Below are 22,611 nucleotides of genomic sequence, written 5' to 3'. Positions count from 1 at the left end.
TCATGTCGCCGTCAGCAGCACATCACCCCCAGCACTTCTGCAGCCGACAGACTGCCGCGGCAGTACCTTGGAGGTGAAGGGCGTGGGATGGAGCACCACCTTGCCCAGCTCCTTGTCGTCGAGGGAGAGCATGCCGGCCGCCTCTGTGTACAGCTTGACCTTGACGGCCGGCAGCGGGTGGGTGGTGGTGAAGTCGCCTTGGGTGTCCCACCTGGTGGCAGCGGAGGGTGCGGGGAAGGTCAGCACTGGTACCGCCACCGGAAGCACAGCTTCCCCCCCCCCCCCGCTTTTTCCCTGCTATATCGCTGGTTGATGGAGTGACTGGTGCGACGTCGGTTGTGGCAAAACATTGGCAAGAGGCTGCGAAAAATAATTGGTCTGGTATGCGTATGGTGAAAGTGAGCAATCACCATCGTAATTAGGCTCCAATAAGGGCACTCGCACCGTACGACGTTACGACACAACTGAGGGTGCGGGAAGAAAGCTCTTCACCAGCTACATACTCAAGTCATGCCAGGGCAGCCCGACATCACCATCCTCCATCCAGTTGACAAAACTCGGTTGGTCTCAAAGCTGATAAAGTCGCCCCTGTTCCTGTGGCGGAGGCCAGCTGTGCCCCATGACGTAACCGAACCGCTCCTGTCTCCGCACCGGCCACTGACATGGGTTTGGAGGCCTCGGCCTGGTCCGTCTGCAGCTTTTCGCCTCCCTCCACCTCCATCGTGCAGTAGACAATCTTGCTGGGCGCCAGCGACTTGAGGCCTCGTACTTCCATGACCACCACCTGTCGGTGGGCGCGGGACGGGCCTCCAGCGTCAGCTGCCGTGCCTCGTCGCCACGCATCACGTATTTAAGGACTGGCGTGTCGACTTAAGGCCTTGCAATATGCAGCAGCTGTTAACTACTGTCATCACACGCCAATGCCAGTTCACATCACGGCCACAACCGAATAACGAACTGAGGCGTCTTATGGCTGTACGTGCCATATCTGTGAAAGTCATATCACAGCGACATATATGTATTTCATTTTCCCACGCTTCTGCAAATATGTGTTGCTAATACTCTGGCATTATAAAAGGAAGCAAGGCGTCGTAACAAGAAATGTGGCTATTTTTTTTTACTAGCCTCAACATTTTTGGGAATGACGTGCAATAACAAAATACACGCAGTTAACAATAACGCTCAGAAAAATACTGCGAGCGATGTTATAGAACGCCAGTCGGCGATGGTCAATGGTCGTGGTATTTCAAAGGTGATGGCCGATGGATGCGGTATCTCAGAGAGGTGATGGCTGATGAATGCGGTATCTCAAGAGGTGATGGCCGATGAATGTGGTATCTCGAGAGGTGATGGCCGATGAATGTGGTATCTCAGAGAGGTGATGAACGATGGATGTGGTATCTCAGAGAGGTGATGGCCGATGGATGTGGTATCTCAGAGAGGTGATGGCTGATGAATGTGGTATCTCGAGAGGTGATGGCCGATGAATGTGGTATCTCAGAGAGGTGATGGCCGATGGATGTGATATCTCAGAGGTAATGACCGATGAATGTGGTATCTCAGAGGTGATGGTCGGTGGATGCGGCATCTCAGAGAGGTGATGACCGATGGATTGTGGTATCTCAGAGAGGTGATGGCCGATGGATGTGGTATCTCAGAGAGGTGATGGCCGATGGATGTGGTACCTCAGAGAGGTGATAGCCGATGGATGTGGTACCTCAGAGAGGTGATGGCTGATGGATGTGGTATCTCAGAGAAGTGATGGCCGATGAATGTGGTATCTCAGAGAGGTGATGGCCGGTGGATGTGATATCTCAGAGGTAATGACCGATGGATGTGGTGTCTCAGAGAGGTGATGACCGATGGATGTGGTATCTCAGAGGTGATGGTCGGTGGATGCGGCATCTCAAACTAGTCACAAAAGCCGAGACATGAAAATGAGCGGCGAGAGGCGTCGAGATTTCAAGGGTCAGCAACGCAATTTAAGCGCACCACCGACGAGAAGCTGACCAGCCGAACGTACTCGAGCAGTGGGGAGGGGGGTCAGAATGTTCTCCGACGGAAGGAGCAGCCTGGCACTCCCCCCAGTGGCCACCTACCTCGAGCGAGAACGACAGCACCACGTCCATCTTGGAGAGCGTTTGTGTCGGCGTCCAGACTGTCACCTTCAGCCCTAGAAATGGAAGCCTGTGACCTGCCGAGTCAGGCCAACCGGAGGTCATTACTCAGGCCACGGAGGTGAAACGTCAGAATTGCCCTCTGGTGATGACCTCAGGTCAGCACATGCACATGACTCCGCTCAGCTGCTCAGCCTTGGGTGCTGGCCACTACACGGTCCGTCGCAGCGGCCTGACCCGCCAGCATAACAGGACTAGCTGACAGCCGCGTGTCTGTTTCACCGAAGCTGCTCAAGCTACAGAACTTCGCGTCAGGCCACTAAGCGACTGCCCTGTCCGTATGCTCAGAGGAATCCCCGAGGCTAGTTAATTATAAATGATAGCAGCACGCGGCTATTCCAAACGTCCTGAGCTATAAAACTTTGATACAAGCACACTATGAAATTCTTGTTGACCGTTCATCGGCATGCAGCCATACGATGCACAAACAAAACACCACCGATCACCTCCATGTAAGAAAACGTGTTCTATGTGGGCGGTGGGGCATAAGCCAAAAGCTTTCAACAAACAGTTGCCAGGTTGTCGTGCATTCGAGGCTACCAGCGGACGGGCAGTACGTGTGGCCTTGCTTGTCGCATTTGGCCAGTCATTCACCTATAGCGTCTCATGCGTCAACGCGCGATGGGTTCAGACTTCAGAGTGCGGATCATGGGATGCATGTTACATAGCCTTTTCAGAGAACACCAACAATCGGCACGCTCTTTGAAGTCAGCCTATCGCATCTCATTCCATTTAGCCGGGCGCCTCCGAAGCATGCAGCATAACATATTTCGTCTCTTTGGAACATCAAGACCGACAGTCGCCGCCCTATCGACAACGCGCAGTGCACAGCCAGCGCAGCCCTTCCCCTCTTCGCTAGGTTGACGTCTACACAGCGACAAGCGGCCAGCAAGACCAGCTGCATGCTGCGGTCCTCCAACTCCCCGCCCTCCCGCTACCGACGTGCACGCCGTCGCCCTCCGGCAGGCGCACGGCGACGCGCGTTGCCGTAGCGCATGCAGCATGCAGCGCGCCAGCCGACCGACGGCCGGTCGGCCTGTCGGGCCGGGGTACACGCCGGCCCGGCCGCCGCCTCCGGCTACCCGCGATCAATGGATGGACGGCCATCGACGCGGCGGGTCGGCTAGTGACGGGCCGCCGACGCCGATAAGGCCAGCGCCGACACGCGGCGAGCGTGGGCGCTCGCCGACGCGGCGCGCTGCGACACCGGCGGCAGGCGGGCGTGCGGGGGCCTGGGCGCCCAGCGCGGCAGGCGCGCGTGCGGGGACTGGCGACCGGCGTGGCAGGCACGCGTGCGGGGACTCCGCGCCCATCGCGCCAGCCGCGCGTGCGGCGACTGGCGCCCGGCGTGGCAGGCGCGCGTGCGGGGACTGGCGCCCAGTGACGGGCGGCGTGGGTGGCGAGTGCGACGCGTGCGGGACTAGCGCGGTGACGGGGCGGCGCCGGGGACCCGCTCTGAGCGGGCGGCGCGATCGACGGGACAGAGCAACGCGTCTACGGCGCCCGGTCGCCCGGGAATACCTGCCCTTAGCACAGAGCTACGTCGCCGGCTGGGGACACAGACACGGAGTCAGTGTGGCGCTCGGAGGCTGTCTCAGGGGGCGGGACGCACGCGGTGGCTGCGCGCCCCACCAGCATTCGCATCACTAGCAATGTCCCGTGTGTCGAACCATATCAGCCCCCATCCAGAACGACGCCATGTGCCTGGGATGCATCTCGAATGATCATTCAAGCTAAAACGACGTCGCTATGATGTTTTTACCACAGCGTAATGGAATTGAAAGGATATTTCTCCTTGAGTTGGTCAAATCTGAGACATATGCGTGATGAAAAATATCGCCTAAGGTTTCCACACACGTCATGCCAGATGTTGAAAACCGGTTATAAGCAAATCAATGTCATTTAAGGGCACCGCGAATGTTCTTTTCAAAAGTTCGTGACAACCGTTTGGGATGTTTTGCCAGCCATCGCCTAATCCATGTTTTGAAGCCTGAGTTAAGAGAGCTTTTCGCGGCAATACTGGGTGACGGAGACCGGAGCTTAAAGTAAATGGACGAATGTATCAGAATCTTTTACTCCCACATCAGTAATCGCAGAGCGCGACCGTCGTTGCCAAAAATGAGACTCATGACGCATGTTCAGTGTTTATCAGCGGAAGCTTCGAGAAAGGACGGGGGTAACGGCAACAAATAATGTTCAAACCGCTTTGCCTGCAATGGCCGGGACTCCGGCGATGTTTGCAAGTGGCGTTCGCCATGACAATGTGATTGCACATTGCATCGAATGTGGAAAGAATGGACAAACCGTTGCGCCCTTATTCCGGCTTAATGCCGCTGTTTTTTACCAGACGAGGTCATAGGTCACAAACTCTGGCCGGCAGCATCGGCGGCCTTTTGGTGCAGCGCAGGGCAACTCGTTAATTTTGGCTGAGGCAATTTACGGCTTTGGAAGCCGAGTAACTTTTTGTGACAGCAAAACAACAATGACAGATATGCATTATCGGTAGCCATATTGGAGAAATCTGAGAACAAATTCTGGGTTTAGAAGAATGCTGTACTAAGCGACAAGAAATAAATGTTTACTAAGAGCATTCTTTGCAACTTGGTAGCTGGAAAGCGCGCAGAATGCATCTAATGATTAAATGAGATGCAGGCATCACTGTTGCCTGCTTAAAATTCAGCTCGCAGGGTAAAGGCGTAGTGACGCGGCCGGGGCCAAAGGTTATCCGCGTGTCATCAGTTCAGACGCAGGTCACATGCTATCGGACCCTTCTTTTTGCGTGCCAGGTGGTTGTTATAGGCCTCACTGCCTCCTCCCCAAAACGGCGTTCATCTCGGCCCTTGTCATCCACCTGTTTGTTTTGTGCTACGCTCGCTTCATTATCAGGTAGGCTGTGCAGAAGTCTTTTTGGCGTTCAAGACGCTGTTTGACGTGGCAACCTTCGCACTCCTGCACGACAGCTGACGGGCGGGATATGAGCTCAGGTCAGTAAGATCTAACGATCGAGGCAGCGTCTGATGGATGCCGCGACCGTGCAAATATGCCTTAATTGTGGCGACGGATACGAGATGGCTTTCGCTGTAGACGCGAGGTGCCAACGGACAAGAGCGACTAAGTAAGTCATTGTGTCTGGCTTGCGACCACACAGACTCAAAACAAGACCAGCTAAGTGACCAAGTTCAACTCTTAAGCATGAAAGAGGTAGTGTGGACATAACCTGAAATACGAATAGCTAGTTCATGCATACCTCCTGTATGCCTCTTACTGCTCTTAATTGCTCTACACACGTTCAGTTGTTCGGCACATAGTTATATGCACATCTTTCACAGCAGAACTTCCACGCCCAAACCCGTACCAGCAAACACAGTTTCCACAGGCCCGATGCACTCTACCTCGTCCAGCACGGCACGGTTCCACCCCGTCCACGCGCCTACCCCGGCATGCAGCCGGTGCGGCTGCGGGCCGTGCGCCCGTGTGCGGCCGCCCAGCCGCCTGTCCCCGTGTGCGGCCGCCCAGCCGCCTGTCCCCGTGTGCGGCCGCCCGTCAGCCGGCGTCACCCCCTCGCCCGTTGGCCCAACACAGCATGCTGCAGAGAGAAAGAGAGAGAGAGGGAGAGAGAGAGGGGGAACAGAGATGGAGAGAGATAGATAGATAGAGAGATAGAGAAAGAACGTGGCGCCGCCATGCAGCCCCGGCCCGGATAGATAACTACGTGGAGCCGCACAGCAGTCGCCAGCAGGGGCACAGTCGCTGGAAAAGAGGCAGCAGCCAGTGGAGGCCCGCGTGGCGCGGGCCCGCAGCACTGCAGCAGGCAGGCGAACACGCCGCGACGCACGTGGCGAGTGGCCTTCCTCCGCGCCGTGCACACTCTGTGGACCAGCGGCGCGGCGGCGGCTCAGTGGCCGCTCCGAGTCGGCGCCTCTCTGAGGCACTGCTGAGCGGCGGCTCAGCGGCGGCTCAGCGGCCGCTCCGAGTCGGCACCTCTCTGAGGCACTGCGGGGCGGCGGCTCAGCGGCCGCTCTGAGTCGGCACCTCTCTGAGGCACTGCTGAGCGGCGGCTCAGCGGCGGCTCAGCGGCCGCTCTGAGTCGGCACCTCTCTGAGGCACTGCGGGGCGGCGGCTCAGCAGCCCCTCGGAGTCGGGGTCGCTCTGAGTCGGGACGTCTCTGAGACACTGCGGGGGCGGCGGTTCAGCGGCGGCTCAGTAGCCACTCTGAGTCGGGACGTCTCTGAGACACTGCGGGGCGGCGGTTCAGCGGCGGCTCAGTAGCCACTCTGAGTCGGGACGTCTCTGAGGCACTGCGGGGCGGCGGTTCAGCGGCGGCTCAGCGGCCGCTCTGAGTCGGGACGTCTCTGAGGCACTGCGGGGCGGCGGTTCAGCGGCGGCTCAGCGGCCGCTCTGAGTCGGGACCGGTCTGAGACACTGCGGGACGTCGGCTCAGCAGCCGTTCTGACTCGGGATCGCTCTGAGACACTGCGGGAGCCGGCGGCGCGGTGGCGGTTCGGCGGCCACTCACAGTCGGGGTACTCGGGAGTCGGGATCCGACTGAGAGGCTATGGAAACATTCTTTTTTCCTATTAATATTCCTGGAGCATTACATTGTGCACGTCACATTCCCCAATGGTGTGCTTTGAGTCAAAAGTTAGTCGACCAGCTGATCCCAGGACACGTCAGGATAACGCTGTTAGCGCAATCGCAGGTACGGACGTTGGAGCGATATGCCTGGCATACTAAAACTTGTGATGGTTTTCTCGTCGCGGCAGTGACTTTATATATTTTACATGAGGTCAGGATAGGTTAATCCAGGTCACCAAGCTCTCACATTAGGTCATGGTGCGTCAGAAATGCTGTCCTCTTGATACATGATGCAGCAGTGGATTTTTATGAAGAGCGCTTCATGCATCCCTGAAGGCTGTATCTATCGCGTGCAAAACACGAAAGATACGTCATCGAGAGATCAGGAGTTTTAAGCCATCCTGAGTCGATTTTGCCTGCGCTCACCTGTGCAGCAAATAAGGAATTTTGGAAGGTTGGTATTTTGTATGCTACTTTGACACGCACTCACCTTACATGCCGATCAAAGACTCGATAACACGCTTGATCAAGATTTTGACATAATTCTAGTGGGAAGGCACTTCATTCGGTACCTTTTTCCCGAGGTATTGTTTGCCACTTTGTTATATTCGTTGGACCAGCATTCTAACGTCTGCCTGGAAGGGCTACGTAATTTGGTTCAATGTCATATTTTGCAATAGACTACTGGTAGGCCTGAAAACTTGTTCATAAAACAACAGTCCGAATTTGCGGTTTCTCAGATAAAACCGTCCCAGTGGCCCGCTCATCACGTTAACCGGGAGAGGGGGGGGGGGGGGAGGATTACGCGGAAGTGATACGAGAAAGATGGAGCTGTACCGAATTTGATGAAACCAAACACTTGACCTTATGGTGCTGATTAATATGCGAATTAATAACAGACTCAGCTCCTCAAACACCAGAAGCGTTCCAGTTAAACAAATGCCCACTTAAAAAGTTAATACCTGCAACAATTATTTATGGCAGGCACGTGCAGCATTTGCATGGCAGGCGCGGGCATTTTTCGTTCTTGCTTTTAATACTTCCCTTGCTCAAGTGATTATTTCCCTTTGCTCCACCGTACAATACATCGCCCAAAGTATTGGCTTTCATATCGGAATGCTCCACCTCACGCGACTATTTCCTATTTACCATATGCATTTCCATTACACTTAATTGCATATTTGTCACGGGAGGTCGGTATTTTCAGATTTCTTTTAACTTCAACGTTACATGGCCTTCAAATGATTACAATATACAGGACATTTCCAAAATTCTGCGCTAAATGAGGTAAAACACCGTTTTCATGCATGCTTCGATCTGTTCTGAGAAAAATATGGAAAGCTTTTGTGTTCGTCCAACGTCTTTTAGGCATGCTCGTGCAATGACTGACGCATTTACCTCTTATGTCTTCGTATATGTGCGTACTGTCGTGTACGTGTACCATGCACGGCGTACTGCTTATGTGTACGTGGGCACCACATCACACGTGTGTTGGAAACAATACAGCATATTGCATGAATCCTGTATCCGTCTGCTTACACGATAAACAAACATCGACGCAAACCCAATAGCTGGGCCTTTACCTTCAGACCGTTACAAACAAAATCAAAATAGTGAAGCTTTATTTCCTTTCGTTGTTTATAAAAAGGAAACCCGTCTCGTTGCATTTAAGAAAGCTTCAGCAAGCCATGCTGTCTGCATAGTTAAAGCGCATTTTTCAGAAGCGTCGGCCCACAATCTAGTTAAAGCGAACTCTATTCCATGAACGTGACTTTGCGTCGGACTACGACATTTTCGCTTTGCAACAAACTCTTGGAACGCCTCGAGGCCGGACGTTCTCCGAACCTATCTCATTCAGCCGAGGAGCCGTGAAGAAGCCGAGCTTGGCGTCACTAAAACTGGGTTTGCGAGGGCGCGCAAGTCGAGTTGGTAATGAAGTAAGGAATTTCGCCGGGCAAAAACGTTTGTGACGTGGGTAGACTTATGTATCTTAATTGAGAACGCGGCGTCGTAATCGCTGTCCCGCCCCATTATCAGTGAGACTTTCAGACCGTTCAGTAACCCGTTCAACGCATTAAAATCAAAACCTTTATATTTTCACAATCATGTCTGCCCTCCCTCACCCACATCCATCGCCTTACGGCATGGCGCAAGGATCCAGAAGTTTTTTCGACAGGCTCATTAATAACCTCGAAATAAATCAAAAGGCCGTGAGTGCCTGGTTTTTCGGTTTTAAAAGCCAAGAGTTCTTGTGCTGACAGTTATCACCTTAAACACGCTGCCGGGTAGCCGTTTGAATGCATTTCGCTTGGGTGGGGGTCGATTTGGCCCACCCAAGATTTCAGAAACTAAGGGAGCTAGCAACACGAAATTATCAAGGTGTAATGTCCTGTATGTGAACTCACCTTTGTCCATTTTTGAGATTCCTTAGTTATGACCTTCACGTCAAATAATGTCAAACAAAGTCAAACTCCAAATTGGTGTTGAAAGTACCACCAAACCTTCTCATGCAAACACCGTGAATCTAAACACCTGTTCTATCCAAAAGGTTACTGCTGCTCAATTAAGGTCAGTGACCGTGTGTGACCTTTCGAAGGTCATCTGACCAAAATCATGTAAAACTGCTTTAATATTTTGCGTTTGAATAAGCGTCAACGACCAGGCTGGGCAATATGTTACTCACAGCAAAATGACCTGGGTCATTTTAGGCCCGTGACCTATTCTGATCTGAAGAAGTCCATAGAAGGTGCGTAATGTGGTTCCTGTTATTAATAAATTCAAAATGAAACACCAGATACTACCCTGTCCAGCAAGCTCTAGAGTGATAAGGCCGGTTGGTTTTGACCTTGGTCTGACTTTCACACCTGACCCTAGGACAATTAAATTTGATAATTCAGTTGTCGCGTTGCCTATGAAACTGTTACATAAATTTATGGCTTCGTCCAATACTCCGTTGTTGCATCAGATTGAGCGATTGCCTTGACATTGTCTTCGCTGAATCCATGGCCTGATTTTGACCTGTTCTAGGTCTGTTCCCTATGAAGGTATATCGAGATATTTGCACCAAACGCTTTGCTAATTAATAGCCTACAGCTACGCAAAATTTAGTGCGGCTACGCCGCGCTGTTCGGAAATCATTCCCGAAAAAATATTTGCGATGGTGAAATTGACGCCCCCCCCCCCCCCGAGCGCATGTTAAAATACCAGGAAGCACCAGTTAAACACCGTTGGATATAATACCGATACTCGCCGTTTCGAACTGTGCTTATAACATCGTGAGCGGCCGCGAATCGCGTCACCAGTTCTTCCGACCGTGAGCCGAGGTTCAGTGTCTGTACGGCGCAAATGATCATGTTACGGATGAATTCTCAAGATGAAAGGCATGACAACAGCAATCGCGTGTGACAGTACGCTGAATGCGTGTTTTCAAATCTCATCATCCCACGCGTGAGCAGCTTTCTAACTTCTTTCAGTAGAAAACCCTTTGTAAAAACGATTGGAAGGACTCAAACAGCAATTTTCGACATGTTCCCTTCCATATAACACCATGGGCCTAGTGTTGAAATCGGAGACGAATGGGGACCACCCAATCCCCTAGCACACATATGGACACCCTTGGCCTTCGCGGTGATTCCCCATAGCTGTCAAGGCTACTCATGTCCAATGTGATATATACGCATCTACCTGCTGAACATGGAGAGGAGCTTGCTTCTGAGCGCGTCTCCATTACGGGCACATATAAGCGTCCTGAGAGATCTGTGGAGTTTAAGCGCGGCCTCAGCTATCAGCGTCTCCGAATGTGAGATGGGGAGAGGGGGAGCAATACTAATTTTGAAGTTGATTCTTTGCATGCATCGCCATAGGATAAGACTCCTCAAAAAGCGCGGGGCCACGACCCCCTGACCCCTGTTATAACGCTTATGACATGGGGCATCCGATATTTAAGCAATCCATGCATAATGTCCTGACTGAAAACGGGGCATCGTGACATCGTGAAAGGGCGGGGTCCTCTCTGCTCTTCAGTCACGCTTCAGGTGCACCTGCCCATATGGACTCGCAGAAGGGGGACAACCTTCCTGCAGTCGGCAAACCAAATAAAGTACAACGTACTTGGTGCAGGTGTTGTATCTTGTATGGAACTGCATCTTCCTGATACTTCCCTGTCACACTCAAAGACATACCAGCCAAACCCCTGTAGTGATTGTTTTTACTGTAACGGACAGCTCTATTTCCTGGCATCAAAAGTTATGGAAAGTAGATATTGTATAAATAGGCCAACAGCCAGGTGCGCAGCTTTCTGTTTGGTTTTAGGGGTTACGGCCCACACTTGAGAAGAAAGTAGACTATCCTGGAAGAAAACCCATTTGATGGTGCTATGCGGGGTTGGTTTTGCGACCTTTCACCACTCAGTATCCCCATACCCCCTCCTCACCCCGAACTTATGTTGTGAAGCTCCGCGCATGCGTGCATTAAAAGATTGTGCAGACCCGAAATCGTTCGGCATGAAGGTAGCAATAAAAAGGCCGTGAGGGATGAAGGTCGCATGACAAACGGTCATGCAGGGTACGAATCATATGACGTTAAGGTCATATGGTCCATTTCGCTGCTTGGTACGACCCCGCTGGCGGCCACAACGTGGAGCTGACGCCGGACCGACGGATGGCGGCGCCTCCACTTCCGCCGCGAGGTGAACGCCTTAACACGCTCCCGGGTGGCCGGCTGGGATACCCTTCGCTCGGCTGGGGGTCAATTTGACCCCCCTGAGATCTCAAGAACTATGAAAACTAGAGGCACCAAATTCACAGGGTATGTTGACCTGTACGTAAACTCACTTAGGTCAAAGTTTGAGATTCCTAGGTCATGACCTTCGGCTCAAATAAGGTCAAACAGGATCAAATTCCTGGTTGGTCTCCAAAAGGCCCCCAGAACATAGATACCGGTTTCTAAGCAAAAGGTCGCATGCTCATTCAAGAAAAGCGACCTTGTTTGACCTTTTGAAGGTCATGGTGATAAAATAATACAAGACTGCTATGAGTTTTGCATTTGAATAAGCGACAAAGACAACGCTAGGCAGTGTGCTCCTAAAAACCAAGTGTTGACCCGGGTCGTTCAAGGTCAATGACCTATTCTGATCGTCAAGAAGTCCATGGAAGATCTAGAATGCGGTTCCTGCTTGCAATAAATTCGAAATGAGTACCAGAAACTATCTCATACAGAAAGCCCTAGAGCAATAAAACAGGTTGGTTTTGACCTTGGTCTGACCTTCATTCCTGACCTTAGGTCAATGCAATTTACTCATTCAGTTGTTTTGTTGTCTAAGAAATCATTTCAGAGATAATGGCTTTGTCTAACACTCCGTTGTTGCATCAGATTGAACGATTCCCTAGAAATTGGCTTCGCTGAAACTATGGCGTGACTTTGACGTACCATAGGTCAGTGACCTTACAAGTTGTATCTAAATTATTTTCACCAAACGATCAGCTATTCAATTGTCTACAGCTATGCAAAATTTGGCGCGGCTGCGCCGCGCCGTTCAGAAACAATTCCGGAAAAATATTCGGGGGAGGTCAGCTCGACCTCCGCTTATCCGACCGCGTGTTAAACGAGCGCCTGGTCGGAACGCTGGTGTGAAATGCAGCTTTATCCAAACATTCGCTGTGGAACAACTCCGCTCCCGAGATGTTTGCCAAGTGGCAGAACTTTACCAGATGTTCTAGGAATGCGCGTAGGCTTTTAATGCTAATTTCTTCCCACAAACTTGGCAGTTGCTGCAAAACGGACATAACCGTAAGACCGGACATGGGGTCTTTCGGGTAATGACCCACTGAAGACCCGTAGTTTAATATCTGCGGCATATCCTTCGCAGTTTGAAATTAGTGCAGAAGACATCCTCACATTTCGGCTACTGGGTGCAAAGTTGAATGGGGGGGGGGGGGGGCTGTCGTTCCTTTTCTGAGAGACTTGCATCTCTCTTGGTTCGTGTGTGCGGTTATGCTTTCTATCTCCATTTCTCTTTACCTTGGACTATGTTGCGATATCGATTTCTGTCACATCGTTAAGACACTTATAATTTCCGGTCTTAATCTCTTACACAATTCTTGAGTTATGTTTTTGGCAGATGACTACCCTTTGCCATAACTGATTATGCCTGACCGCCTTTCTCCTGGCAAGCTTGATCCCAAGCGGTGTTTTATCTCAGGTATTTTACGTGAATGTTGCTTCCTGTGATCTTTTAAAATGTTACTTATCTTGATTCCGCGCAACCTTTTGCTTTCAATTTGTTCATATCCTAACATACGTGGGTCTTTCTTCGTACTAAATTGTGTTCTGTGGTATTTTCTTCTTCCACCTGAGGATTGCCACCTTTTCTGCACGATGCGCCACGCGACGCAAAATGCAAAATACATGGATGCATATTCAATTTTGCTCAAAAGCGCACATCCGGCATGTCCGGGTTCATCCAAAGTTCAACACAGTCCCTTGCACAAATTTCGTGCAGGGTCCCTCTTTTCCTACGTCCTCCAGAGCCGTTTTGCTTCGGGTGGTCTTGACGCGCCCCGAGCAGCGAACAGAGGGCCATCAAACTCGATGTCAGGACCGCACTGCGGCTCGCCACATGGTCGGATATTTTCTGCCGTTCGCTGTCCGGCCTGGCAACAGTTACACAACTTGGTCACCTGACGTGACGATAAGCTGTCGAGCGTCTCGCGACCGGCTCCGGCTTCGGCTTCGGCACAGGCTTGGCAAAGGGCTCGGACTTTGGCTCCGGCTTGAAACACGCTCGCCTGGGCTGGCCGTCGTCTCCTAGCCGATCAGCGGCGCGCCGGAGGTGGTGCGCTCCAGTCCCTCACTTGTGAGTCCGTCCGCCGCACGCCTACGCACCACGCGTCTCCACACAGCGGGCCTCTCGCCGCCGCTGCCCACGCACGTGGCTCGGCACGTGTTCTTCCACGGTCCAGATTATTTCATGTTTTTAGATCGTGATCCGGGAAGTGAACAAATGCATATATATATATATATATATATATATATATATGTATAATATTTATAACTAATTGTGATTTTGTTTCCTGGATATCTCAACTGACAAGACACGCAGTTTATCGCAGTTTTAATGCCAACCACAGCTTCGTGAATGCATGTACGTCGCTTAGTAACAGGGCGGATAATGCGCATGCAGCTAAGGTCCTCGGGAAGGTCCTCAGTCTATGTCCTAAGAAAGACCCAGACCTAACAACTTTGTGTCCATTTCACATTTCCTTGCATGTGAAAGCGATAAAGCTACAAAAAACACTCATATATGGCACATCAGTCCATTTAGGTCAAACGCGGCGGTAAAAGCAGAGGACGTTAAGGTACAGACGAAGTAAGACAATGTTCAGCACTGTGTTCGTAACATTTATCTTTCGGCTGCAACACTGCTATGGTAACATCGAGGTTGAAATAACTGTGGTTACATATCATTTATGAATGGTCATATTTACATTCGCATCGCATCGGATTATCTATTGTTTTCTTAGTGCTCGGTAGCTAATCCACTGTTGAAAACCAGCACCTATCACGATAAAGTAACACGTTTGGCTTACCATGCACAACTTTAAGCAAACCCCTATATATATATATATATATATATATATATATATATATATATACAAAAGCACGTCAACCTAACGCCAACTAAAAGGGGCACGAAGTGCTACAAAGGAGATGGCACAGTTAGTCTAGGGCGTGTGAGGCGACTGGACGAAGCCTGGCCGGTTACCAATGGCACTGGAGGCGCACTCCACACCGCTGCTCGTCTACCGTGCCTCTGGCATGCTCTGACTAACGGGGTACAGAGTGGGGCACCACAAACACGGCGGACGAGACGGCGGCAGGCGAACGCGGCAGCGCCGAGGCTGCCTACCAGCTAGAGATCAGGCACCGACACGACTTACTTAAACCAGCAGCTCACAGTTTTGGAATCATCTAACAAGCTTTCCACGGCTAATGAACTGGTCTGGCCGTTCCAATCGGCCCTGGCGCTGGCGCTGCAACAAAACACCCGTGCCGGTTTGACAGCGTGCCGGCCTGCCCGTTACACCGCGCCGAAGGGTTGGCGGGGCTGCTGCGGGGCCGGGTGGGGCCGGCTGGGCCAGACCGCCAGCCGGGGGCCGCGCGCCACTGCAGGCGGCCTGCGACGGGGTTGGACAGTTCCAGGTCTGCGAGCCGACGCTGATCAGCTCTCGAAGGTCAGGCGTCTCAAGCGGAGGTATTCAACTGGCTTTATTGGTGCGCTTGGGGTCATGAACAGAAGGGCGGGTTTCATGCTTGGAGGTCAAGAAAGGGCGGACGGTCTGCCTACGGCCATAAAAGACCATTGTCATGTCCACACGAGCTCTCGGTGCAGCGTTAGAACGCGGTGCTAGAAGGGACAACCGGCAAGCTTTGTTTGCGATCGCAAAAGGTCGCGAACCAGAGGTATAGCCAGGCTATCTGCCGCAGTTCACCATATCCACCCAGTTAATAGCAACATCATTGAAAAAGCAAGTAAACAAAAGCACAAAAAACCCTTGAGAGTAAGTGAAATGGGCTGTGGCGACAGCTTAACAAGTGAAGCGAGTGAAAAGCAGCCCGGAGAAACAAGGACTAGTCTCACCTGTGATTGTACTTCTTCAACTTCTGAAGACCATATTTGGAGTCCGTCGAGCCCTTGGAGACAGGCAACGACTCCAAGTTGACCATCAGCTTATTTATTTCCGACTTCTGCTCTTCTACGTACAATGATTCCATTTCTTTCAGCACAAACTTTGGCATCAGACGTCGATTCTACGAAAGGCGAGTACATTTCATTAAATTCAGCGAATGCTGCGGTTAAAAAGGTCTTCGAGCATGCTTGATGGCTTTTTGGTTCAGATATCGTCAGGCCAATGATGGACTGCAAGCTTCCTCCATTACGGTCGGCTCCGTTGACTTGTGGTGTCGGCAAATAACACTTGGCAAACGAATTCAATAGCTTTGCTACCACGCAGATGCTATACTATAAGCCCCCTCATGAAAAACAGCACAGGAACAGACAAAGAACAGCAGAGCCCTTCTCCGATGAAAATGAGTGGCCAATCAGCAATAAATCTTAAAACATGTCAGTTTTGCGAACATGGCAGTGACCGGGACCAGTGCAGGTCGGTAAGGGAAGCGGTCCCTGGGTGACCGGGACCAGTGCGGGTCAGTAAGGGGAGCGGTCCCTGGGTGACCGGGACCAGTGCGAGTCAGTAAGGGGAGCGGTCCCTGCGTAACCGGGACCAGTGCGGGTCAGTAAGGGGAGCGGTCCCTGGGTGACCGGGACCAGTGCGGGTCAGTAAGGGGAGCGGTCCCTGGGTGACCGGGACCAGTGCGGGCCAGTAAGGGGGGCGGTCCGTGGACGCACCCGCTCCATCTCGGCGACCTTCTGCATTCGACCATCCAGCTCACGGCGGATAGCGGCCGCTTGTTCGTCGGCTGAATCCAGCTGAAAAGAGCGCCACGTCCCGGTTACATACCGTGCATGGCACGTCCCGGTCACATATCGTGTATGGCACGTCCCGGTCACATACCGTGTATGGCACGTCCCAGTTACATACCGTGTATGGCACGTCCCGGTTACATACCGTGTATGGCACGTCCCGGTCACATACCGCGTATGGCACGTCCCGGTTACATACCGTGTATGGCTCGCCCTAGTCACATATCACGTGTGACACGTCCCAATTCCATAAAACGTACGGCACGCCCAACGAAAAATCGCAATGCCAGCTGAACAGCGCGTGACGCCGAGGAGCCGACCACCGACAAAATGCGATTCATTACACGGCGAGCCTGCCTCGACTGGCTGCTTTCCATTCAAAGTGACGACCGCCTGGCAGATGTCTCTGGCTTGCATCATTTGCGTCTAGCCAAACCTAGAACATAGTGCGGTAGTAGCGTGCTGCCTTTACATGGTTCACGCGCCGGCCTGAACTGGGTTTGGCTTTGTGAGCGCAGTCTGACACGGAAAATATAGATGGGACATTTCCTGTTCTAAGAAAGCGACTGACTTCTACGCGTTCAGAATCAGACACCAGGTTTAAATAAATTTCGATCCCGTCTCAAAAAGCTTACAACAATGCGGGCCGAAGATAATTACGAGCAAAACAACAGGAAAGACAAAGAGAGGAGAGGAAGTAGAGGGGAGCAAAGAAAAGGAGAGAAAGAAAAGCGTGAAAGATAGAGAGTGGGAGAGAAGGGAGGAAAAGAGAAAGGAGAAAGAGAGAAAGGAGGCAAAGAAAAAGGAGGAAGAGAGAAAGGAGGAAGAGAGAAAGGAGGAAGAGAGAAAGGAGAAAAAGAGAAACGAGGAAGAGGGAAAGGGGAAAGAGAGAAAGGAGGAATAGAAAGAGGAGAAAAAGAGAAAGAGACAGTGGACCTTAAACGTCATATTGAATGTACGCCAAATATCGCAGAAGCTCTCCACAAATGGGGTGGTTACGAGTCGCCGCACATCGCTCCAGCGGTTATCTCTGCGAGGCTGTGCCAACGCGGTGACAGACTAAGGCAGAGATGAGCCAAGATCCTCGCCGCGCAGGAGATCCCAGTCGTTCCGGTGAAAATTTCCAAGCGCCTCGCATCAACAAAGCACGGCGGATCGCCTCAAGGAGGTCAGCGAGGCGCGCTTGGTCAGGGGATAACGCTGAAGCGCGGTATGTGGCCCGCTAACCGGGGCCCGGCGGCTCAGAGGCTGGGCCGCCCCTCGCGGCGCGGCGCCAGCCGGGAGGCTGCTGACACGGCCAAACGGAAACTGATGACGGCCGCGGGCATCGAGGCCGCCAGCTTCAAGCGGCAGGGCAGACTCTCAAAGAAGCTATGGCGGGTAGAAAATTCACATAAGTGTTTTGATGCAGCAGCTAACAGTTCCAAGTTGTTCGTCGTGCTAACTCAACAGCATGACCTTGACCCCAACTCCCGGGCCCGGCTGCCGTTCTGTCGGCCGCTGCCAGCTTGTTGACGCTGCGGCCGCCACACTTCATTACCGACCGGATCCCAGTCGGGTGCGGCACTCGCGACCAGCCAAATGCAGCCCAGATGCTGCTGCAGAATTTCACCAGCTTTCGCCAGGGTGCTGCTCAAATTTCTGGCTAGATTCAACCGAACGCAGCCAGAATATGAGACCAGATCCGGCCCGTGCGACGCTCACATATCCGCACTCCGTCAGCACGCAATCCAGGCATGCCACCAGCTTTCATCTGGAATGAACTAAAATGACAGCAAAACTGAACGAATATGGGACGAAGATCAAATAGCCGGTTAGATTCTATTCGCACATAGCTCAAGCCTTCCACTTCGTTTGGCCGCCCAGGTGTGTCGTCCACGTTCCATCATGCCTCGGCTGGGCTCGACGATACATCCGGCGGTACATCCGGCGGTACGTCCGGCGGTACATCCGGCGGTACATTCGGCGGTACATCCGGCAGTACATCCTGCGGTGCATTCGGTGGGCCCATCGATCGCAGCCGGTACATCTGGTCTGACTTCCTGCACACAGCTCCTGTGATGTACGGATGTATATCCTGTGATGTACTGACGGTGAGCAGTTAAGGCTGGTGCTGGTACGGGCTGCGATCGGTTCACCAAGCTGCATTAAGGGGGGGGGGGGGGGGGGAGAGGAGGAGGAGTGATTTTGAACTGGGTCGACATTTAGGTGCGAGTCGGTTGGCTAAATTTGACTGCAAAGAACATTTGGTTACTTGTGATTCGTCTATGTACATCGCATGATGTCGAAAAATGTGGCGGTTCTGGGTGGTGGTTGTGGGGGAGGCGAGGACGCACTGCGTACCCTTCTGCTCGAGAGCGTTAGTTCCTCAGGACTGCTCAGCCTGTCACCAGCTAACCTGCAGCGCGTTGTAGAGCAGCTGGTGTTCAAACTTTTTGACACCGAGAATGTTCTGGAAGATGTCGTACAGCTGCTCCTTGCTGAGGATGAGCTCTGAGTTGCCGCTGTTTTGAAGTCGGGACGGTTTCCGCTGGTCGTCGTCTCCCGGTACTGCCGAGGGGCAACGTCTTGGGCCGCGTGCAGCATTTCATTTCATACCGGGGTCGTAAACAAGGGGCAATGTCTTGGGCCGTGTGGAACATTTCATACCGGGGTCGTAAACAAGGGGCAATGTCTTGGGCCGTGTAGAACATTTCATACCGGGGTTATAAACAATGCATTTTACCCTTGTATGGAGTGTCGAACTGAGATAGCCAATTCGATGTCCACAAGACAATTCCACAACTTTAACCTTACTTAACCCTGTAAGATTCTACCATCTGCGCTAGAGTGCAGTTTATCGGCGGGTTATTGAACATCCCGATGCTCTCGCATGACGGGTGTCACGTGACTAGGAAAGACATCAAGGGTCACACGCATAGTCCCGGCCACCGTCTCCGGTCGGTGCTTGCTGGTATGCGACCTTTCAGAGGTATGGAGCAGCCAGGCCAAATTATTATTTTTTTAATTTGATGTTTCTAATGCGTTTGACAAAAAAATATCACCATGTCCAGCATGTGCTGCTTGGTCATGCTTCACCCTGTTCTGACAGCGCATCGGTGGTGCTTTGGAGAAGGTTATGCTTTAAAATGTGAAGGTGTCATTGATTGAGAACTGTCATCAGAGTGGTAGGTCATGGAGGCCTCCTAGCTGCGGCTTGAAAAATTAAGACGTGAATTTATGCATTAGATCCTGAATATGGGGCTTCTTGCTTGAGGAGGTAATACAGTCGTGTTGGTTGACATTTTGAACGATCCCCGCAGCAAACGTTGGTATGTCTGGGCAGAACTGCTCCTCACGTGTCCGTGGAGCGGGAGCGACACGGACAGAGCGGCTCACGTGTCCGTGGGGCAGGGACGGCTCACGGGCACGTGAGCAGAGGCGCTTACCCTTCAGGATGCAGTCGAACTTGGCCATCCAGGAAGTGAGCACCGTCTCCTTGCTCAGGCCATCTATCTCGGGGAGGCACCTGCGCAGAGGGGGGGGGGGGTCAGTCAGCGCTATGTACGGACAGATGCCAGGAATTACTGGCGCCTGGAGTGCTTGCTAGGCCGGCAATCGCCGACGAGTTCTGCGTTTCATATCAGCTTCCGGGTGCGCCGAGGTCCGTGAGAACATTACAAATTTTGATGGAGGAGACCATCCCAATGGAGCCGAAAGGATTGTGACAATTTGAAGAATGCTTTTAAAGCTTGTTCTGGGAAAGATAATGGAAACAAATTGTTGTCGGATTTTATTAATTGTAGCCAAATTATTTTCGTGGCCCTAGCCTGTGCGTTATTTTTTTTATTCACGAGCTCATATCGCGCTGAAATTTGATCTCAGCTGAAAACACTCACTGATGAACATTTCTAACAACTTCGTTACGAAAAGAACGCGCGGAGATCTTTAAGAAAAGTGTATCTCTTAAAGCCAAGCAGTTGAAGCACTGACTGCAAATAGGCACGCTCACTCACCTGACGCGTTTTTCGATCATGTTCTTAAAGATCTCCTTGAGATCATGTTGCGAGCAGGCGCCGGACTGCACCATTCTGGCCAGCCTCTCCGACCTCAGCACCGCCTCTGTGAAGCTGTGGATGGCGTTCTGGAACGCCTCGTCCGCCACAATTTGCAAACTCTCCCTTCAGAAAGCTCTGCAAAAGCCAGGACACAAACACGCTGTCACTGGCGAGTGCATAGCTTATTCGCTTGGAGGCGCTCTCACAGGTTGGAACCGTTCCCTACAGCCATTTGACGCGTTTCCAATCATGAGGAGGAACCTTAACTCGACATCGGGCTTAAAGGGAATACTCCACATTCGTACAGGGATTTGAACTGAAACAGCCATCTTGAATGCCATTCAGTGCAGTTTACAGTCCCGCCCTTCTTGAGACCTAGACTCTTCTAGTTTCACCCAGGTGTCAATGACGCCATCATAACGTCATTCAAATTCTGCATTCTGTGACCATGCGGCGATCAAGGCCAAGAAAAACATAATTGTCGAGTCGTTCATGTCTGGCGTTCATGAGCACGATTCTGAGACATAACGGCCGTCAAAAAATATCCACTAAACAGAGAAATTGTGTTATCTAGAACAGCCTTTTCCGTTCACAAATATACCATTAGTTAAAAGTGAGCTTATTTCATCATATCTGATGCTTGCTTTAAATGTGGAACATTCTCTTTAAGCAAGGTCAACCTTAGGTGGCCAGGAGCGAAGACGCTTGCAGAGGACTGGGAGGTCTAATTATTTTGATTATTATTTTGTGCGCCCCCCCCCCCCCCAAGTTAAGCGCTAGATTTTCCGCAACGATGAGCTTCCAGCCCCCTAGACCTCCCTGCCTCTCCTCCATTGCCCAACAGATCCCGCGCCTTTGATGCTACTGCAAAGCGTAAACAGTAATGAAGTGCGACTGCTCTCCCTGCTCGCACCGAATCCCGCGCGTGTTTTTGCTCTGCCTTCGCTGCTGCAACATTACCATCCAAATGATGGCAAATGCAATGGGTTGAATGAAATACGTTGTTCGCACTGCGCCAGCCGACACAACAGCCGTATGATAAACTGTTGCGGAGTCGGGCGCTGGGCATCAGGGACCGCTGGATCACCCGCAACATTGTGGAGCTGTGCGGATAGACGGCTGGGGAAGCCGGCACTGAGGGGGTATACGGACAGACGGCTGGAGAAACCGACGCTGAGGGGGTATGCGGACAGACGGCTGGGGAAGGCGGAGATCTTAGTTACAAGTTACAAGGAATCTGAAACCGTGCAAAATTGTTGGTTATCTGTGCTGCAGGTGCATCCTTCAGTTTTGGAATATGCCGAACCATCAACCACTTCGACCCATGAAGTAAGCATGTGAGCAACTAATGCCATGAGTTCATCACAGGCGTCATTTCACTTGTCCTGTCATACCAAAGAATGCATGCATCCCAGGCGTCCACTGAATGTGCAAATACAATGGATTTATTAACAATTCAAACACGGCACATTTTACAGAATGCTCCGCGCGCCGATAGTGCAACTTATCAACGCACCGTGCAGGATTTGTTTGGTGGTAGCTTTAATTCTTAAGGATTGTACAGCATTTTACTAGTAACAGCTCCATGGCCATTACCGCTGGACTGACGATAACGGTGACCATATTATGTTTTAGAAAAAATGTAATCTTGCATTTTATCACCGTGGCACCGAGAGATCAGAGATGCAAAACACATCGCTTTCCATATTTGCCCATATTCGCCCCATCTGTTCCACAGTAGAAGACATATATCATTCCTAGTCTCACTGCTTTCAATAATCGAAATAGATACGAGGTCGACTCTAACATGTGCAACCTCTTTCAATCCATCGAATCATCCCCATCGCACAAGGCGCCAGAAGTAAACAAGGTAGAGTCAAGCCAAATTCAAAACGCCTACCATCGTTATGAGCTCTTCCGGGCTCTGGTACGGAGTGAAACATGGGCTGGCGGATGGTCCGGAGCACGAAATCGGGTCAAAGCTGGGGAAAGGCTGAAGATCAGTGGTCTGATGTATGGTCACTGTATGGCTACCCCGATGCGCTGCAATGAGCCTCACCTATCTGTCTCTTATTGGTTCTACGTCTGTGATAGACACAAGTGATACGAAATACATATTATAGATACATATGGGACACAACAAAACTGGTTTAACTTAAAGCTTGCGTTGCTTACATAAATCAAACGATTTATATAACTGTTCACGACATTTGCTCGTGGGCTCGGTGTCAATGCTCAGAAAGACGAGGAAATTGCACTTCCACCAGAGCTCTCAGCTCAAGGTAGTCGGTAACTTCGTCCACGCACCTGCTCTTCTTTTTGAGTTACTAAATTGAGGTCA

General features: G+C 51.6%; 1 protein-coding gene across 1 annotated transcript; it reads right to left on the bottom strand.

Moving 5' to 3' along the window:
* On the bottom strand, positions 1-20,379 carry LOC119107333 (calcium-dependent secretion activator). The gene is made up of 10 exons (XM_037230762.1): positions 20,229-20,379; positions 19,662-19,741; positions 18,632-18,783; positions 16,159-16,239; positions 15,391-15,560; positions 14,690-14,782; positions 3,704-3,727; positions 2,140-2,194; positions 663-784; positions 1-211 (listed from the first exon to the last, which is right to left on the bottom strand). Exons 1-10 carry the CDS (start codon positions 20,300-20,302, stop codon positions 1-3), a joined length of 1,062 nt encoding a protein of 353 aa, XP_037086657.1. The 5' UTR covers positions 20,303-20,379.
* Positions 20,380-22,611: the final 2,232 nt, after the last annotated feature.

Source organism: Pollicipes pollicipes, unplaced genomic scaffold (genome assembly GCF_011947565.3).
Source record: "Pollicipes pollicipes isolate AB1234 unplaced genomic scaffold, Ppol_2.1 Scaffold_6686;HRSCAF=7923_pilon_pilon_pilon, whole genome shotgun sequence".
Classification (NCBI taxonomy): domain Eukaryota; kingdom Metazoa; phylum Arthropoda; class Thecostraca; order Pollicipedomorpha; family Pollicipedidae; genus Pollicipes; species Pollicipes pollicipes.
The sequence above is the reverse complement of the archived record's forward strand: the minus strand, read 5'-3'. Positions and strand labels throughout refer to the sequence as shown.

Excerpts from the sequence above, each read along its gene's own strand:
- LOC119107333 (XM_037230762.1), bottom strand. The coding sequence starts at position 20,302 with ATGGTGCAGTCCGGCGCCTGCTCGCAACATGATCTCAAGGAGATCTTT. Across the intron at positions 15,561-16,158 it reads AGGTCGCCGAGATGGAGCGG|AATCGACGTCTGATGCCAAA; the intron begins GTGCGTCCACGG and ends CGCCTTTCGTAG. Across the intron at positions 2,195-3,703 it reads CGACGTAGCTCTGTGCTAAG|GTCACAGGCTTCCATTTCTA; the intron begins GGCAGGTATTCC and ends CTGACTCGGCAG.